This window comes from Glycine max, chromosome 16 (genome assembly GCF_000004515.6).
Source record: "Glycine max cultivar Williams 82 chromosome 16, Glycine_max_v4.0, whole genome shotgun sequence".
NCBI lineage: Eukaryota > Viridiplantae > Streptophyta > Magnoliopsida > Fabales > Fabaceae > Glycine > Glycine max.
The window spans coordinates 2,014,041-2,032,502 of record NC_038252.2 but is presented as its reverse complement, the minus strand read 5'-3'; the positions used below and the strand labels follow the sequence as shown (position 1 = coordinate 2,032,502).

The 18,462-nt window shown below is 30.5% G+C and overlaps 2 protein-coding genes across 2 annotated transcripts; both read left to right on the top strand.

Annotated features, from left to right (window-relative positions):
- Positions 1 to 620: 620 nt before the first annotated feature.
- LOC100780348 (uncharacterized) lies at positions 621 to 2,655 on the top strand. The gene is made up of 4 exons (NM_001253038.3): positions 621 to 943; positions 1,048 to 1,302; positions 1,590 to 1,749; positions 2,163 to 2,655. Exons 1-4 carry the CDS (start codon positions 719 to 721, stop codon positions 2,339 to 2,341), a joined length of 819 nt encoding a protein of 272 aa, NP_001239967.1. The 5' UTR covers positions 621 to 718; the 3' UTR covers positions 2,342 to 2,655.
- Positions 2,656 to 7,139: 4,484 nt separating this feature from the next.
- Positions 7,140 to 7,793, top strand: LOC102661397 (uncharacterized). The gene has a single exon (XM_006598823.2). It carries the CDS (start codon positions 7,140 to 7,142, stop codon positions 7,791 to 7,793), a length of 654 nt encoding a protein of 217 aa, XP_006598886.1.
- The last annotated feature ends 10,669 nt before the right edge of the window (positions 7,794 to 18,462 follow it).

The window sequence follows — 18,462 nt, the reverse complement described above, 5'->3', positions numbered from 1 at the left end:
AACTATTTAATCATATTTAGACAAACAACTTTCATGAACATAGTTCTTCTTAGGTCTGTTTAAAAAACGCTAGTTATTCCTTTTTTTTTATCCGTTATTTTTCGTGTCAGATCTTTATTAAAAAATTTAAGGGCGTTATTAAGCTCGATCTAACAATTTTTTAAAATGCTTATAATTAACCATGCATAATTTTATTTAATTTTAAAATAGTATCATATCTGCTTTCTACTTATAAATAATCCTTTTAAAATCAATACTAATAATTAGCGTTATATATAAGGTTAAGAATTTTTAAAACAGTATGATCTCTTAGATGTATAAATAGATTCATAATTTTCTTCAATAATATAAGCATAATATCTGTATCTCTCTTTCACTTTATTATTTTAATTTCTTTTATTATGACATCTTTTATTCTTTCTCACACGCTTTAGCATCTCAATAATATATGTAGAACTACCTTAAGCAGCCTCTAAGTTCTAACTGTCTCTAGCCCCTTCCATTTTCTTCACATGTGTATTTTGAACTTTTTGTTGAGAATTATACGGCACTGACATGTGGATGGTGCCATGTCAACATGTTACATGTAATCTCACATCTCACTCTCAAAATCTCAAATCCTAGCTACCTTATCTTTTGTACTGTTCCAACGTTGGACTTCTAATTTTTTTTTTTTCACCACCCCCCAGATCCTGCCTCACTCTTCTTCCTTCCTAGGATGCTGCTCATGGCCTCTACCCTCCCTTTCCCAACACTTTCCATTCTTCCTCACAAGGCACACTGCAAATCAACACCAAAACTTCATCCACTTCCTCACATCTCTTCAAGATTGAATGTTGTTTCAAAAGATCCTCCCATATTATTAGATCAATCTTGCAATGTTCTAAAAAATGCCTCTCTTTCCCTCACATCAATCACACTCCCCTTTTTATTGGAACAAAAGGCAAGGATCTATCTGCCCCAATAGTTGTTTATGATCTCATCATGCTTAGTAACACTTGCTAATTATTTCTCTCTTATTTTGTGACATAATTGTTGTTGAAACAGGATGTGGCACTTGCTGTTGAAGGGGAATTTGGGATATTGGAAGGAAGAACATTTGCTCTCATACACCCCATTGTGATGGCTTCTTTGTTCTTGTACACCTTGTGGGCAGGATATTTGGGGTGGCAGTGGAGGAGAGTGAGGACTATTCAGAATGAGATTAATGAGTTAAAGAAACAAGTGAAGCCTACCCCAGTCACCCCAGAAGAAGTGCCACCACCATCAGAAATTGAGCTCAAAATTCAGCAACTTACTGAGGTATCCTTGCTTTTATGATTTCCATTGTTATATTATATCCAACAAATTTCTATATGGTCATTGACTAGTTGTCTTAAAAATTTAAAATTGCCTAAGCTTGATGTAATGAAATTGATTTTCGAAATTAGCATGACCCTGGCTTATATTATATCATTAGTTAAAAGATTTGCCCCATATGTATTTTTTTTTTTTTAATTTTGTACAAGATATAAGGTTTGTGTGATTTTGTTAATCCATGGATTGCTGAATTCTGTGGAGTACCTAATTTTTTGGCTTCTGAAATTCAGGAGAGGAAAGAGCTGCTAAAAGGGTCTTACAAGGATAGGCATTATAATGCAGGATCCATACTTCTAGGATTTGGGGTGCTTGAGGCTGTTGGTGGAGGATTGAACACTTGGATTAGGACAGGGAAGCTATTCCCAGGCCCACATTTGTTTGGAGGAGCAGGTAAAAGTTTTAAATTTGCATTTGATGATGAAAATAAATAAAAAGAGTAAGGATTTTAAAAAAAAGTATGAATTAGAACAGTTTGGCAATTTTGTTAGCTTTTTCGACAGATTGATCAATTATGCATTGAGTAAATCATTCTCTATGAGATGGTTAGATTACACATCTTTCCTTTTTTATTTCAAAATATACCATTTTTTTCACCTAGGAAATTGGGAATGAATATAAATTATACAAGAAGAATCTGTATAGGTAGTTTTAAATGCAAGACATATTGATATTTGAATGTGCATATTCTTTTTTTAAAAAAATATGTTTAATTTACTCTTGTATATTTTTAGTTTTCAAACATGTAGCTTTCTGGTTCATTGTTGGTATGGAAAATGACTGTTTAGGCCAAATTTTGTCTCCAGCTATTGCAGTGTTGTGGGCACTTTCAGCAGCATTGGTACCATCAATGCAGAGAGGGAGTGAAACAGCAAGAAGTCTTCACATTGCTTTGAATACATTAAACGTGCTGCTATTTGTGTCACAGCTTCCCACTGGATTTGACATTTTATTGAAAGTGTTTGAGTTCACAAACTGGCCTTGAATGATGTTTCCCTTAGATGTACTCCAATTTGCAACACCAAAATCACCCCAATTTCATAGTTTAAGATCACACTTTTTCTTTTTCTTGAATAAGGTGTAGAAGTGTGTTTAATTAAAAGTGAAGGAGACGAATATAAATGTCATTGTAATTAATTGGGTAGTTGTAGAGTAGTGAAATCAGATTCCAAAAGTAACTTCGGGATTTATGGCAATGTAAATCGTTTTTATTTTCCTCGGTGACATGACAGTGGACCCATCAGCCAATGTTGTCTATCTTAATCTGATACTCTCTTTACACCTTTAGGGTTTTTTTTTTATAGGCCGAGTTTCACATTGAATAAAGATGAAAAAATTTAATATCACATAAGTAAAGAGAAAATTATAAATTTAAATTTTAAATTAAAATGTGATGTGATGGCTATTTTTTTTTTCCCTTAATCAAATGCTGACAATTTTTTTTTTAAGATAAAAATCTCTTCCCCAATGGAAGCTGAATCTAATCGTCCGTTTTCATTTTTTAATCATCAAAGTTTTAGTTTTGGTTTTGTTAAAAAGCAAGTCAATGCCGTTGTTCATTTCTGTACGAGGCTGGCTCCATTTATACTTAATCTCCATTTTTTTTAATCAAGTTTCAACCTGTATAACTCATTTAATTATCATTTGAATTCCATTAGTTTGTTTCCGTAAATAAAAAAAGAAGAAAGAACTAACATTATTCGATGAATAAAAAGTATGGCCCATGTATTTGTTGGTTTCAAGCTAAGATAAAGTATAGCATCCTTGTATAAATTTATTCACGAAAAGCCTTGTTATTTTCTGGATATTTAAACATTAAAAATGTTTGGAAGTATATATGCAAGCATACTTTTATGAATGAATTCTTGGATAGAGTACATATTCTTCTGTCTCCCAAATGAAAAGCTTCAAGCTCCAACACTCGACGGTTGTTTGTGCGTTTCATGAATTATAGAATAAATGTGAGCCATAGTCAACCATATATATATAAAAGTCAAACTTTTATTATAAAATATGCAGGCAGGAGCGCACGCTGGGCCTAGTTAAAAAAGTTAAATTCGAAAGCAATACACCTTCATTTGAACGTTTAATTACCTCCCCACCTTTAATTCATTCTTATGTTACAAATGGGGTTGATTAGTATATAGTACTCTTTTTTGGATGCAAAAAAGTTACATAATTTCTTTTACATCAAGTATGAACACCCGAATTTTTTTTGGAACAAATGAACATCAGATTTTATTCTTTTATATTTTTTAAAATATTATTATTGAAATTTAAATTTTATACATTAAATAAAATTAATAAACACGACCTTGACATTTCCTGATTTAAATGATCTATTTCTATATTTTTATTTTCAAATTTAAAGGTTTTATATAGTAAAATAGAAATTATTACTAAAGAAAATATTTCTTATTATACTTTTCTTAAGATATGTGATTTGATGACATTTTAATCTCAACCTAAAGATGATATTGCATGCATGTGTTTAATGATGAAAAGGAGAAGTTGAAGCATGTGTTGTCTGTAAATAAACAAATAGTTTCACTTACTACGGATACTTGGACGTCAATTCCAGATATGAATTACATGTGTGTGACAGTTACATTGATGAAAGGTGAAAGAATTGTTTAAAAGAATGGATGATTTCAAAAGTTTGTTGTAACAGTGGATAATGCAAGTTCTAATAACTTAGTTATTTCATATTTAGCTAGAGCATTGAGTGTTTGGAATGGACATACTTTGTTGAATGGAGAGTTCATGCATATGTGATGTTTTGCTCATGTTTTGAATTAATTGTTAGTGATGGATTGAAAGAAATTTACCTATCCATTAGAAAAATAAGAGTTGCATGTAAGTTTGTGAAGTCTTCTCCAAGTAGATTTGCAAGTTTTAAGAGGTGTGTTGAAGAAGTAAGTGCATCCACTAAGGTCATGCTAATACTTAATGTATCAATTAGGTGAAACTCTACTTATTTGATGTTAGATGTTGCTGAAAAATATAAGCATGCATTTTAGCGCTACTGCATATATGTTAAATCTCATATCTAGTGAAGAGGAAACATATCCCAAAGAGATTGATTGGTAACATGCTCGTATTTTTATTATCTTTTTGAACTTCCTATGATGCAACTTTTTTTTTCTTGGGTCATTGCATGTTACTGCCAACACTTTTTAAAGAAGCTAGTTAGTATTCAAAAATCACTAAATGCATAGTGATGACTTAGTGATACAAAGGATGACAACAAATATGCAGTTAAAATTTAACAAATATTGGAAAAGTGATGGAATTAACTACATTTTGCTTGTTGCTATTTTTCTTGATCCTCATTATAAATGTGAGTACATTCAATTTTGTTTTAAATGTATGTATGATGTTGAGAAGAGCATGAACATGATAAAAAAATTGAAAAACCTCATTCACAAACTGATTCAGCAATATGTACTACAACATTCCATTTCTCATTCTAGTAGCCATTCAGCCTATTCTAGTACATTGGCTTCAAACATGGTCTCACAACATAATGATGACAAAGGTGATAAGGGTGATGATTGGAATGATGAATTTAGGATGAAAATGAAAAAAAAATAGGGTGAGGTGCAAAAAAAATGAGTTAGATAGGTATTTGAAGGATAATGTTGAAGATGATCACACTGAGTTTTACATTTTGAATTGACGAAAATTAAAAGCATCCAAATATTATATTTTTTCCTGTATGACTAGAGATATATTGATTATTCTTGTATGTACTGTATCATCCGAGTTTGTATTTAGTACATGGAGTAGAATTCTAGATTCATTCTATAGTTCCTTGAGTCCTACTACTGTTGAAGCTCTCATTTGTGTCCAAAATTGGCTCAGATCTACTAAGCAAAATGTTAATAACTTGCAAGTTGAAATAAATGAAGCAAAAAAGATTGAATTAGATGTGTAATCCCTTATTTCATTTTTATATATGTATAAAATACCAATTAATTTTTGTGCTAGCAAGGTTGTGCTTAAATTTTTAGAGTTATTTTATTTGACTTTAAATACTACGAGTATTGAGACTCTAAGTGTTGAGACTACTAGTGTTGAAACTTCTTAAAATATTACTTTCAAGTACATTGTTATTTATTTCACCTTTTTTCATATTTATTTTTTCTACATGTTTATAATATTAATGAATCATATTTTGTTCATTTGTTTCAACAAATTTGGTTGCAACAAATGTGGTTATAGCAAATCTGGTTGTAAAAAATTAGTTTGTAGGAAATAATTGTGTTTCAGACTATTATAGTAAATCTCATTGAAAAATAATTTGTTTTGATTTGTATGAGTCTATTTTATAATATTTTGTTGATCGTGTTAAATGAATCAATTTTACTACTTTTAGACATTTGATAATATTGTGTTAATTGTATTGGATATTTGAAAGAATTATGATACAAAATAGTAGGTTTAAGAAGAAAAAAAAGACTAAATTTAAATGGATAATCCGTTGACCCGAATCGGACAAAATTGTTCATCAATGAATTCAGTTGTGTTGGGTTAAAAAAATTATGAAAATCGAATTGATTAAATTTGATTGGATTGAGACCTAAATTTAATCAAAACTATTCCAAATCGGCCCGCAAATACTCCTAATGATTCATTTATTCTTCCTATACACTACTCCCACTAAAGTATTTATTAAGAGTATCCTTGAGAAAAAATATTTAATGTAACATTAGTTTTGTAAAATCACATATATTTTGAAATATTTTTTTTTTCAAAACATCATATATTTTGGAACGAAGAAGTAATAAAAAAATAAAAACTTTGCCTATTATACAAGATTTGATGTTGTCATGCAGAATCTAATCCAACTTATTCCTTTCACCCAAAAGGAGGAAATTAATCAACTTGTTCTGTGAGTGAATTTTGTTAATTCATTGCATTGGCAACCATGCATGCATGCATGATTGAAAAAAATGTTGAGAGCAAGTATGAATAATTAATGAGGTTACTTGGAAGCACGATGGAGCCGCTCTAAGCACAGTAAGCACAATCCACCGTACATCATACTAATAGTCAATATACGATTCTCTGCGGCTGAATTTTCAAAAACGTCCACACTTGATCATGAAAAAGCATTAGTTCATTTCATACATGGAATCTAAATCTAGACAGTTCACATTTTTTTTGGCCTTTTAACCACAATTAAAGAACTAATTAAACTGATAAATGTTGGATATATGTACAAATATACTATATATTGACAAATATGGCAAGGATGATTGTAATGGATTTTTACATTTTACATATATATTGCACCGAATTCTCTCCAACAGGCATTGAATTATTCAGGAAAGGCTCAATAATGTACGATGTATGAGATCGAGTGTAAATTAATCAGTAAGACAGTCCCCAAAAGCAAAATTTCGTTGTATCACTTTGGCATATACGAATAAAGCCTTGTGCCAGCTGGAAGCTGTACGTGCCAAATGCCAATTGCCAAATCGAATCTAATGCTTTGATCACATTTTTCCGTCATTCCATGTTTTAATTTGTACAAGGTAATAGGTATTATTTTCCTCATGCACTAATAAACATATTATTCCTTTTATGCGACCAACAAGTTGTGATTTATGATTTCCTATTGGATCAGCATTGATTATTGACTCCATCTATATATAAGATTGCATGAAACATATATTTTCATACTCACATCAAACAAAAAATTACCTCCTCCTCATTTGTGTGTTATAATATCTCTTGTGTAACTGAGGTTTGAGTTGAGCATTTCCATTTTCCAAACCATGACTAACCCAATTCCAATTCGTCCATGGTCTCGCTTGGCCTCTCTAAGATCAGTTCCTGCTCCAGAGTCACATCCTAAACCTCACACTGCAGAACTTTCTCTTAAAGCAACAAACACCTTTTCTAATGACAACAATGAAAGTGCCACAAAATCTCTTCCAATAACACCAGATCTTCACAGCCCAATTGAACAAAAGCTCAAACTCACTACCCCCATCACCTTTCCAACTGCCAAATTGAAGGCTCAGCCTCAAATTGAAGGGAACATTGAAAAGCCTGATGGAAATGGCAATGGCATTGGCCAAAAAAATGAAAAAGAGGTTATGATGACAACCAAAGAAAACGAATTAATGAAAGAGAAAGGTATTCACACCAAGCTTTCGGGTTCTGGGGGTCAATATGGCATAAGGGTCATAACAATTTCAGGGGAAAATAAAGGTGCATGCATTCAAATAACCAAATCCCACAAGAAACCCTTTCACAAAATGAGATCCCTGTATGCTAACAGCAATGTGCAGTGTGTCAACAACTCAATGGTGTTCCACACTAGTTTAACACACCATGATCCAGGAGTGCACCTTATTATCCCAAAAAAACAATTTGGCGAGGGATTAATCCATCTCAAGGAACGTGATAGTGGTCAGCGCAATTGATTTCAATGTGGCATTCTAAGTAATTTAATTTGCTAGACCTAAACCCATTTGGTAGTGATTTTAAGTTATTTAGTTCCTTTTTCATTTTTAAGCTTTTGTGTGGTGTGATTGATATGTCTAGCCTACTAGGTAGAGAAAATAAAGGCGTGTCAAGCTTGAGAAAAAACAATTTGGAACAGCCAAAATAATTATGCTGATAATATATAAAATAGTTGTAATGGTTTGGATATATTTGTTCTACTTATTAATAACACTCCTTAGTTTTTTTTCCTTTTTATGATTTTTATATTCTCGAATGCTACTGAATTAAAAAAAATAGAGAATTCATTCAATTCCTAATTATTTTTTATAAAAAAAACTATGAAAGACTCATTAATTAAGCTTTTTATATGGAAAATAAAACTTGTACGAGAATACACAGAAGACACTATAATATTCTATGATTTTTTTTTATGAAATAATTATATTTTTTGCTAACGCCGTAGCAAATTTTGTGAAAAAAATCGTAAGAAAATTAAAAAGAAATTAACTTCTCCCTATACAAGATGTCGATCTAGCAATAATATTTTCTAACTTTGCCCTATTCAAGATGTGATGTTGGACAAATATATTCTCGAGTTTCCAAATAACCTCAGTGTCATTTTTATATTTGTTCTACTTGTTAATTGGCAACCATACATGATTAAGAATTCATAGAGAAAGTACGAGTGAGGTAATTATTTGGAAACAAAATTAGGATTCTATCTCTCCACAAAAAGTTCCATGCAGCCAAAATATTCATGCAAAATCAGAGACCTTGATTGGTCATTATACAACAAAGAAGGAGAAGAGAGTATGTAATCAATGGTCCTGATTTTGGCCCTCTGAGAACAGAAGGCATAATCCACCGTACAATTACTACATCATACTAACAGGTCACAGGTGCATGCCAGCCTCAGCTCATTCCACAATGTATATGATTCTCGGTGGCTGAAATTTCAGAAACGTCCACTCTTGATCGATGATCATGAAAAGCATTAATTAGTTCATTTCATATCAAGAATCAAGTTAGTTACAGATGCCACCAAATTGTAAATTTGTTAATGCAGAACCTTCCATAATTGCTCATATGGCTGTATTTATCTAGTTTTATTTTATCGGAACAAGTGAGGGAAGTGGAACCCTTGGATTAATTAGTACAACTGCTCAGGTGCAGAACAATATTCAAAAAATATATATTGGTTTGCGTGAAAAGTTTGGAAGAGATTTTTTATGGCCTTAAACAACAATTGAAGAATTCAACTGATGAAATGTTCCTTCCATGCAGGTGTATCAAAGCTGACAAAGGTAGCTAGATGATGGGGTCTGCAACTATGTAACTAAGGAAACAGATGTAATTAATATCCATGTTACAGTTGAATTTTCATATGATAGCTAGTACATTTGATTGAATTCTCAAACGTACACGCATGAATATTAATGAAACTAGAAATTAATCAGACTTAATTTGGGCCTTAAAAGCAAATTCTAGGAACATCTCTTCGATGGTACCTATATTTGTGCTAGCTGCTTGAAATGCCAAATGCCAATAGAATCTAATACTTTAATTTCTATATATGTTCTCACTTGTGTTTGCTACTAGCTAGGTAATAGGTTATAGGTATTTTTCTTCTTCATTGCCCTTTTCTCATGTACTACTAATAAAAAATCCTTGTTTCAGTTGTGATTTTATGATATCCTAATTGGATCAGCATTAATTCATTCTGGCATCTATCTATAAATAGGATTGCACGAGTCGTACATTTTCATGCTCACATCAAACAAGCCTCCTCATTAGCATCATTTCATTCTCTCGAGTTTATCATTTCCAATATTCCAAACTCCATGGCCAACCCAATTCCAATTCGTCCATGGCCCCGCTTACCTTCTCTCGAAGCAACAAACACTTCCTCTCATGAAAAAACCAAAGAAAACGAAACGAAAGTGAAAGGTATTCTTCACACAAACCCTTCGGGTTATGATGAGGCCAATGGTATAAGGGTCATAACAATTGTAGGGGAAAATAGAGGTGCTGAAATGAAAATAACCCAATCCCAAAAGAAACAGCAACCCATTCAAAAGAGTGATAAAGCTGTGAGAACACTATCTTCCACTCCAATAATGAATGTTGTGTACAGTACTAACAGCAATGTACAGTGTGTCAACAACTCACTGGTGTTCAACAGTACTAGTTGCAACCACCATAATCCAGGAGTATTGCACCTTATTATCCCCAATTAAGAAGCCATTTGGCCAAGGATCAATTCCAAAGGCGTTCGGCTCTCCGGTTGTTAGAAAATATTTTCTTATGATTTAAAATTTAAAGTATGTTTTGATTAAGTTTGTAAATTTAAGTTTCGATCACATTTATAAATGAATTTGCAAAAACAACTCATGTCTTGGTTTTATTAAATTGAATTTTCAGATGAAATTTTCAAGTACAAATGTATTTTTTTTTTATAATAATCACATATGTTTACTCTCGCTCCAAACTGATTTTGAAGTTCCTCAAACAAAAAACTGAACATAACCTATTAATATGATGATTTAATCTACGAACTTTGTTTTATGGAAGCTTAAACCATGTTTTTTGTGTACAAAAAGGAATCCTTAATTGTTATATTATGGGCTTGATTATGTAACTTAGGAAAATGACAACACCACATATCATTTTTTTAGAAATATGGGTGGAAAGAAGAAAAAAAATGAAGAAAACAAAAATTACACTGTACTCACTTAAAAGATGTCTATACTTAATCATGATAAAGAACCTAGAAATTTCATATATTCACCTGAATTCACCCTGATGGACAATATCTGTTTTAACTCAGTATGAGTATTGCTTAACTTTTTAAGGACACAGATGGATATCTAAATACATGTATCCGTCTTGTTATTTTTTTTGTTTACAATTTTTTATTTGTAACAACACACACATATAAGATTTTATTGTTTTAATTTATTTTTTAATAATTTTAAAAAATTAAATTAATTAGTTTAATAGTTAAGTAATTTGAATTGTTATAATAATAATTAAATAGAAAAAATTAAAATAATAAATTTAACTAAAAATATAATTTAATTCTTTAATTTTTATTATTTTTTATATTTTATTTGAATTAAAATATATTCAATAGTAACTTAATATAAAGTTTATTTTAAAATATGAGTAAATTTAAATTATAAAAAATAATGCAGTTGATTACCCATAAGTTATTTCATTCCTAAAAAAAATATTGGATAAAAATGAAGGTGAGTGCATCAAAATTTAAAACTCACCTCGACAAAGGTGGACAGAGATGGGAAGAATCAAATTCGTTCCGACTCACCCATTGTCATGTATAATTATGTTATTTTTGCCTCTTATATTAAAACATACGATCTAGTCAATTTAACACATGTAACGTCATTAAAATAAATTACACTTCTCTAGCTCCTTTTGATAGATGGAAGTTTTATACCACACATTTCCCTTGTTATGTTAAAATTGTAGAATACACTATTCCTCCTCTCTTACGTTAAAATATACTACTAAAGACTAATAATTATAAGATTTTAAAGTATATTTTTAACTAAAATATATATTAAAAAAAATGTACTGAAGTATCATACCGAAAATCCAATAAATTTAGCAAATTCCAAAAACAGAACAGAGTAAGCAAAGTAGAGATATACAAAATTCTGATACTAAATATTAATCTAGATTTTGATATAATCTAAATATGCATGCAACATATTAATAAGCATTAAGCAACATATTCAGTAATTCAGATCAACATAGCAAAGGCAAATCCGACCTATACGTATACGATACAGCTTTTAGAATTTAAGAGTACCCATGCTTCAGAGAAACTTGATAATATTTTATTTTTTTAAGAGAAGATTATACGCGACAGATAGACACATTCAATATATAGAACTATGAACATCATAAAGCTGAAAAAACGTGACCAGAGCCAGAGATTAATGCGAGATTCTCGCGTAAAAACATTGTATTGCTTAAATCTAATTCAAAGAAAAGAAGAAACAAATATCCCGATAAATCAGCAAAATATGATAGAAAAGAAAGGAAATTCCATCATATAATGCTTCTCACAATGGTTGCCTATGCCTAGGCACGAAATAGTTAAAGTAGTATACATTTCTAGCTAGACATGTTAATGTAATGAATTGCACTTTCTCTTTAAGTCTAATCCCCATTTCTTATCGTCTAACTCGTATCTTCTTGTCCAATTAACTTTACCTCATTCTCTATTACCCTTGTATTTGATTTGATGCTAACAAATCCTTTCATGTTTTTGATGTTGCTCCTCCACTAATCCATTGCCACTTACTTTCTTTGCTCTCTACCTCTCTCCACCGATGAACGAGGTTTTGCATTGAATGTTCAGAACCACCACCCTACTTTCTAACTAAACACTTTGTTAAGGAAAAGATTCAACAACCCCAGTTGGAGGTCCATCGTATACCTTCAATTAATCCTTCATCAAAACAATTAAACTGCTGTTATTCTCACCAAGCTAGTCATTATATTTTTCAACAGTGCAAAATACAAACTTAGTTCAATATCTTCCGACTTTAAGTTTGCGGAAGATTAATTAATGTAACGAGATGAGAACAGATCAGTGAGTTAATTAGTTCAATTAGTAACTGAATTGCTCACTGTATCAGTAGTATATAAATGGTATCACGTACTCGTGCAACTATGTGTCAAAAAATTACCTTCATTCTCAAAAAAACTCTTTTCTCTCTCAAAATTGTCACTGTTTTTTTTTTAATCATGGGTGTAAATTATTTATCGTTTTTATATACGACTAATTTCAACTAAAAAGCAATTTTCTTTTATAAAATTCTTATGCTTGTTTTTTCTATCCAACAATAATACTCAATGAAATATGTTATTCATATGCACGATTATGTATTATCTATACTAATAATAAAGGAAATATTTTCTTTTGATATTCACATTTTATTGGAAAATTTTATCTTTATACTATTTCTTAAATTTTCAAATTTTTCGTCTAACCTACATTAACTTCCTTTTATTTCTATATTGTTAATTTTTTCATTCTACCATTATTCTATTAACTGTATTTAACTTATTATTTGAAAAATTTTGAGAGGCTCTTCCCCTAGTTAATATAATAGGCATATATAATTGATATATAGTTACCTTTAACTTTTTTTTATAGAAAATTTTAACCTGAAAGTATCACTTTATCCCAAAAATAAATCAACCCTGTGTGAGGAGTAATACACCTGTTGATTATAAAAAAAAAAAAAAACTTTAGTTAAAACTCCTATATAGAAATTACTATAATGCAAGCATATGAAGAATTAAGAATTATTTGCAATATAAACTGAGATATTCATTAAGTAACACCTCCTTGAGTGTAATCGGCTCAATTTTTTTTAGTTTATTGGGCTAAACACATTAGTTGAAAAACTCTTTAAAATAATCAATTTATTTTTATAGAAGATAATTAGAAAATTAATATTTTAATTAAGTTAATATGGAATTTATTTTGGAGTTTACACGAAATATATATATTCATGCATCAAATCCCAACTCGAGCAAAAATACCATCTTTTTTAATTTTATTCTATATTGATATTTTTCATTAATTATTAAATTTAATTAATTAATATTATATATAAAAAATATTTGTGAATCATCTATAAAATTAATTTTAATTAACTGAAATATTTTTTGTATTTTATAAACTAAAAGTTCTAAGTGTACATATTTTAAAATTTCGAGGTATTTTTTGTTATCATTAAAATAAATTTATGTCAATTAAATTAATTTTACATTATATTTTATCAACATATTATTTCATTGAGTGAAGTGATTCATTTTAAATAAAATTAAAAAAAATAAATTATTTTTCCAAAAACTTTTAACTTAAAAGGAACTTTAAAATTAAAAAAAAATACTAAATAACATATTTTATTTTTAAAGCTATTATTTTCAATGCAACTTTAACTTTAAAGTAGATTTTAAGAAGAAAAAAAATGAACCGAACGTAATCTTTAGAAATGAATTGTAAGATTACACAGTTTTTAATGGGTTGTACTGAAATGAAAAGGTTATCACCGTCGCATTATGGAGAAAAGGGGATCTTGAAGAAGGAAACAAAGGCACGCATAGAACTAAGAGGTCAAATCAAATATATGTAACTATTAATTATCAACCTTACTCATTATTCATTACAAAATTATAAAATTCAGTGTCATTTTGTCTCTGAAATCGACAGTATTTGAAAGTATCTATCAAGGAAGGTAATACCACAAATTCTTTACAGACAGATAAGGTAGGATAAATATATGATCATCTAGGCAAGCAGAGTATAGTGACCTAAACAAATTTTAATTGATAATAAAATTTATAGCAGTTTAAATGGTGATATATGTGAAAGAAGTTAAATGATGAACTAATTAAGCTGAATTTCTAAACCGAGTAATATAGAAACAACTTCCACTATTTTTCTCTTGTTTAAGAACTGATGGTTTTATATTGTAAGCTCTGTTATAAATATTAAATCTTATATTAGCACTTACTTTTTTTTAAGTTATAAAATCTCATATCATTTAAGAATTCGAATCAAATATCATTTATAAATATCATTTTTTCTCAATTTAATCATATTTCTTTTATAAGGACAAAATCTTGACACTTAAATAAACATAAAATTTTAACTATGTTTGTAAATTTGATGTCAAAATATTTTATTTATTTATTTATTTTACTTCTTCAACCGATTGAGTAAGGCATTAAACCACTCTTTTTGGAAAGAAGAAAAATCAAAATTTACCACCTCTTTTGGGTGCAAATGACATATTAGCATATTATAATTCCTAATGGTTATCCAAATTTCACTAATAGTGATTATGTTATTACTTGCAAGATCTCTAAGTGGGTCTTACGTGTGGACAAAAATCTTGCATGTGCATTGAACAAGATACAAGAACACATCTATTTGACAAGGGTGATACCTTCAAACTCTTTCATTAGGGTCTACAAGGAACTTTGGACCGTGAAATTTTTAGCATGAAGGAAGTTGGATTAAGAAAGTGTCTTGCCTTTCATTCATTACACGGTCAATTATGCGAACCTACATTCAATGGACCATTGAACCTAATCACCATTGAGAATTGAGAATCATATACGGACAATGTATCTTGAAACAAAAGAACCTACCTTTTCAAATTCAGAATTCCATGTTTGATTTTCAAGTGTCTTATTCACCTAGTAGATAAGTATAACTCATAAGGTGCAGTAATTTTATAAGCTAAAGTTTATTTTATTTGATTTGATTCCATGGCTGTGTTTCAAAACTGGAATTAACAATTAACATTCTGAATCTTTGAACTTGAACCCTTCACGAACTTAGCCAGCTGTTTAATTGCTGAGCTGTTTGGATAGGCACTTTCATAACATGCTTAATTTATATATTATGGAACCAAGATGCCCCACAAAATAACCAAGTTAGGTGAAGATCCAAACTGCAAAAGGGTACCGTTTATCGTTAACATGGCAAGGAACACTGTGCATGCCTAACAAATTAGTCAGAGTGAAGTGTAGGTACCCTTTGAAGGGGGAAAAAGAAAATGGGATGTGGGAAAGAAGCTAGAAAGTGAAAAAGATCATGTGGACAAACCTGAAAGCGGTGTAACAGTTGCACTTGTACGGGGTGTCTCTACATGTCATAGTCCCATCATTCAGTACTGAGATTACAAAGCTAAACATGGAAGCAAACCACATTATTCTAGTTGTTTATCTGTTTACTCTGTCTCTAGTATTTTCTTATACGTACATAACTGCACATTAAATTTCTAAGGGCCACTAGCTAGCTAAGCATTATGTACTAATGCATCTAAATACTAAACATGGAGGCCATTGCAATGGCCTTCTAAGCATAGTTGCTTTAGGTCATTTTTTGGACGGATATATGTTTTTTTTATCTAATAAAAGTTTAGGTGAATCAAACTTCAATAACTCGACAAAATCAGGAATATGATATATTAGAACAAGTATCACGATTTAAAAAATACTTATAAAAGTATTTATAAATTATTCACTAACGAAGTCTATACATTTGTAGTGAAATTCAAATCTAAATCCTTGTGTGATATAAGTGTTATTCTTACTAATTTTTGTTAGTTTACAGTTATATTAGTATTCATGTTAAAGGAAAATCCTGTTTCTCTTTTGTAATGAAGAATATTTATTGAAGTATGTACAAATTATTCATGAAATCTTCACTATAGTAGTGTGATTCAAACCCAAATTGTAGAGGGATATAAATCTTATTCTTACCAACAAGACTAACCTTAATTAGCTCACCACTATAGTAATACTGATATGAAGGGGAGGCCTTGCTCCTCCTTTGTAATGAACAAGTCTTGTTTAGTGTATTTTGTATGCTATAGGTTTTCCCTTTTGTCCACAAGAGAAATTGAAGAAAATTAAAACAACCCTCTAAAGTTTATTATAACGTTTGAATTAAATCTTATTGGTTTCTAACTTTACTGTGTGTGGAGAGTTTCTAAGGTTCTGCGTCCATCACTCCAGAGTTATCCCAATAGAGTCATCCATCCTTCAATTCCTTCCTCAAAATTTGCTCTAACTGTGACTCAAATTTGTAAGCTAGTAGTATGGAAGTACTCAATAATCATATGACCCACTTGACGATATGCAAATATATGTGACACACCCTTTCAGCTGGGGAGAGATAATAGCAGTTAGCTTTAACAAGAATCCAAAGCGATTTATTTGTTTTTAAGGCAACACTAAGACCCATTGATAGACAATAGATGAAGGGCGCATCCCAATTGGTGCAAGGCATTTGCACAATGCTTACAAGAAGACAAATAGCTATGAGTCAAAACATAGTACCATCATTTGAATGCCATCCAAATGCCCCTTAACTCTGTTTCCTCTTGGCTAAGCCTTCTTGGAAACCTTCTTCCAGCTAAGGCTTTCACTTTCATGGAACATTCTTCTTGTGAATGTCTGGTTTGCCCTCGTGGAAGCTTTGCCTGCTACATTGTCCCTCTTCATCTTCACACAACCATACTGAATTATGGAGCTACTTTTGATATTAATTTCAAAAGAGAAATAATAGGATTGTAATATGTGACACACTCTCTCTTATTGATTGAAATTTATTGAAAATCACAAAAATTTAATGTCTTCAATACATTTAAATCAATAAGTGAGAGCATATATGAAAGAGTGTGATAAAGAGTATGTTGTTACCCATCCTTTATTTAAAATTATCCTCATAATAAAAAAAATGGCTACAAATTAAATTGCATTGCTATGGCAGACATTGAAGCATTGAGGAAGACTTTGTTGGACTATAGCCTATACCGTCGTTAGTGGACAACAAACAAGCGAGAAGACAAATACCTGATTCGTGTAGTCCATTGATTTGATAATATTGTAATCAAAATGTGTTCATAATTGAAGTATATTAGGGAAGCATTCAATCTTGAAACTTGGAGTTTACAAAATTGAAGTATATTAGGCAACTCTTCTGTACTATGGGAAAAATATGAATTTACTAAGCAATAATTAATTAGTTCCTATCTTCTAAACGCATCAATGAAAGAGTTTTTCACTAGGAATCCATGAATTAGCTGATATAAATTATTCTGACTTAATCAATGGTCTTAAACTCATGTCTTCAATAAATATTTTAAAATAAAATTTTATCATTTATAATAATTATATCCGAGTCTAACATATTTTTATTATTTGCTTTCCATTTATATATTAACCATTCGTTAAAAACGGTAAGGCTTTGTCCTTGCAGATCTTGAGATAAAGTGGGGGTGGATTTGGTATGGGCGTGTAAAGAAAGCTTTTTCCACAAAATTTAAACTAAAAATAGAAAAAAGGAACACTGTGCAAAGGCCCACTTGCAACAGTCACCGAAAGGCTGAATGCAGCAATTTAAGTAACTTGGCACATCACACGTGAATATATATGTATAGTGAAGGAAATATCTCACCACTACATCGATATTTGATTCGTCATGGAAGAAGAAGAAGAAAAACTTCATCTGTTTAATTAGTCTTATATCCATGTGTTGCCTAATTTTAACATTAATATTCGATAACTCAGCTCCTTCATGATCAATTTATGTATCCTCTTCCGAAAAATACCAAGGCCTTACTATAAAAAAAAAAAATCATTTTTTGTGTCTTGAGATAGCTTAGCCATTTAATTGATCCAACTCGGCGATTAATTCATGGTGTTGAGATCTTATTAGAAGCAGATGAAATAGAAGGTAGTGCCAGATCATTTATCAAAATTAAGAACTAATTGATGGCATGAGGTAACTCTAATGTACAGTAAGGTGAATTACGGGTTAAATTTAAATTATGTTTTGATGGATAACGAGCATGAAACCCTAGTCCACAGACATAAAAAAGTTTTCCTACATTGCGATAGAAGAGAAAATAACAACAGCAAGTAGTTCATTAATGTGACTGTGCACCAACCAGCAATATCTCATGGTCGGATATTCTTTGGCAATTCAATGTTCAAACTTGCTAATAAACTTGACATTGTATTATGATTTACGCATAAAAAATATTGAAAATTACGTTTAGAGTTTGTATTATATACACCTCTTCTTGT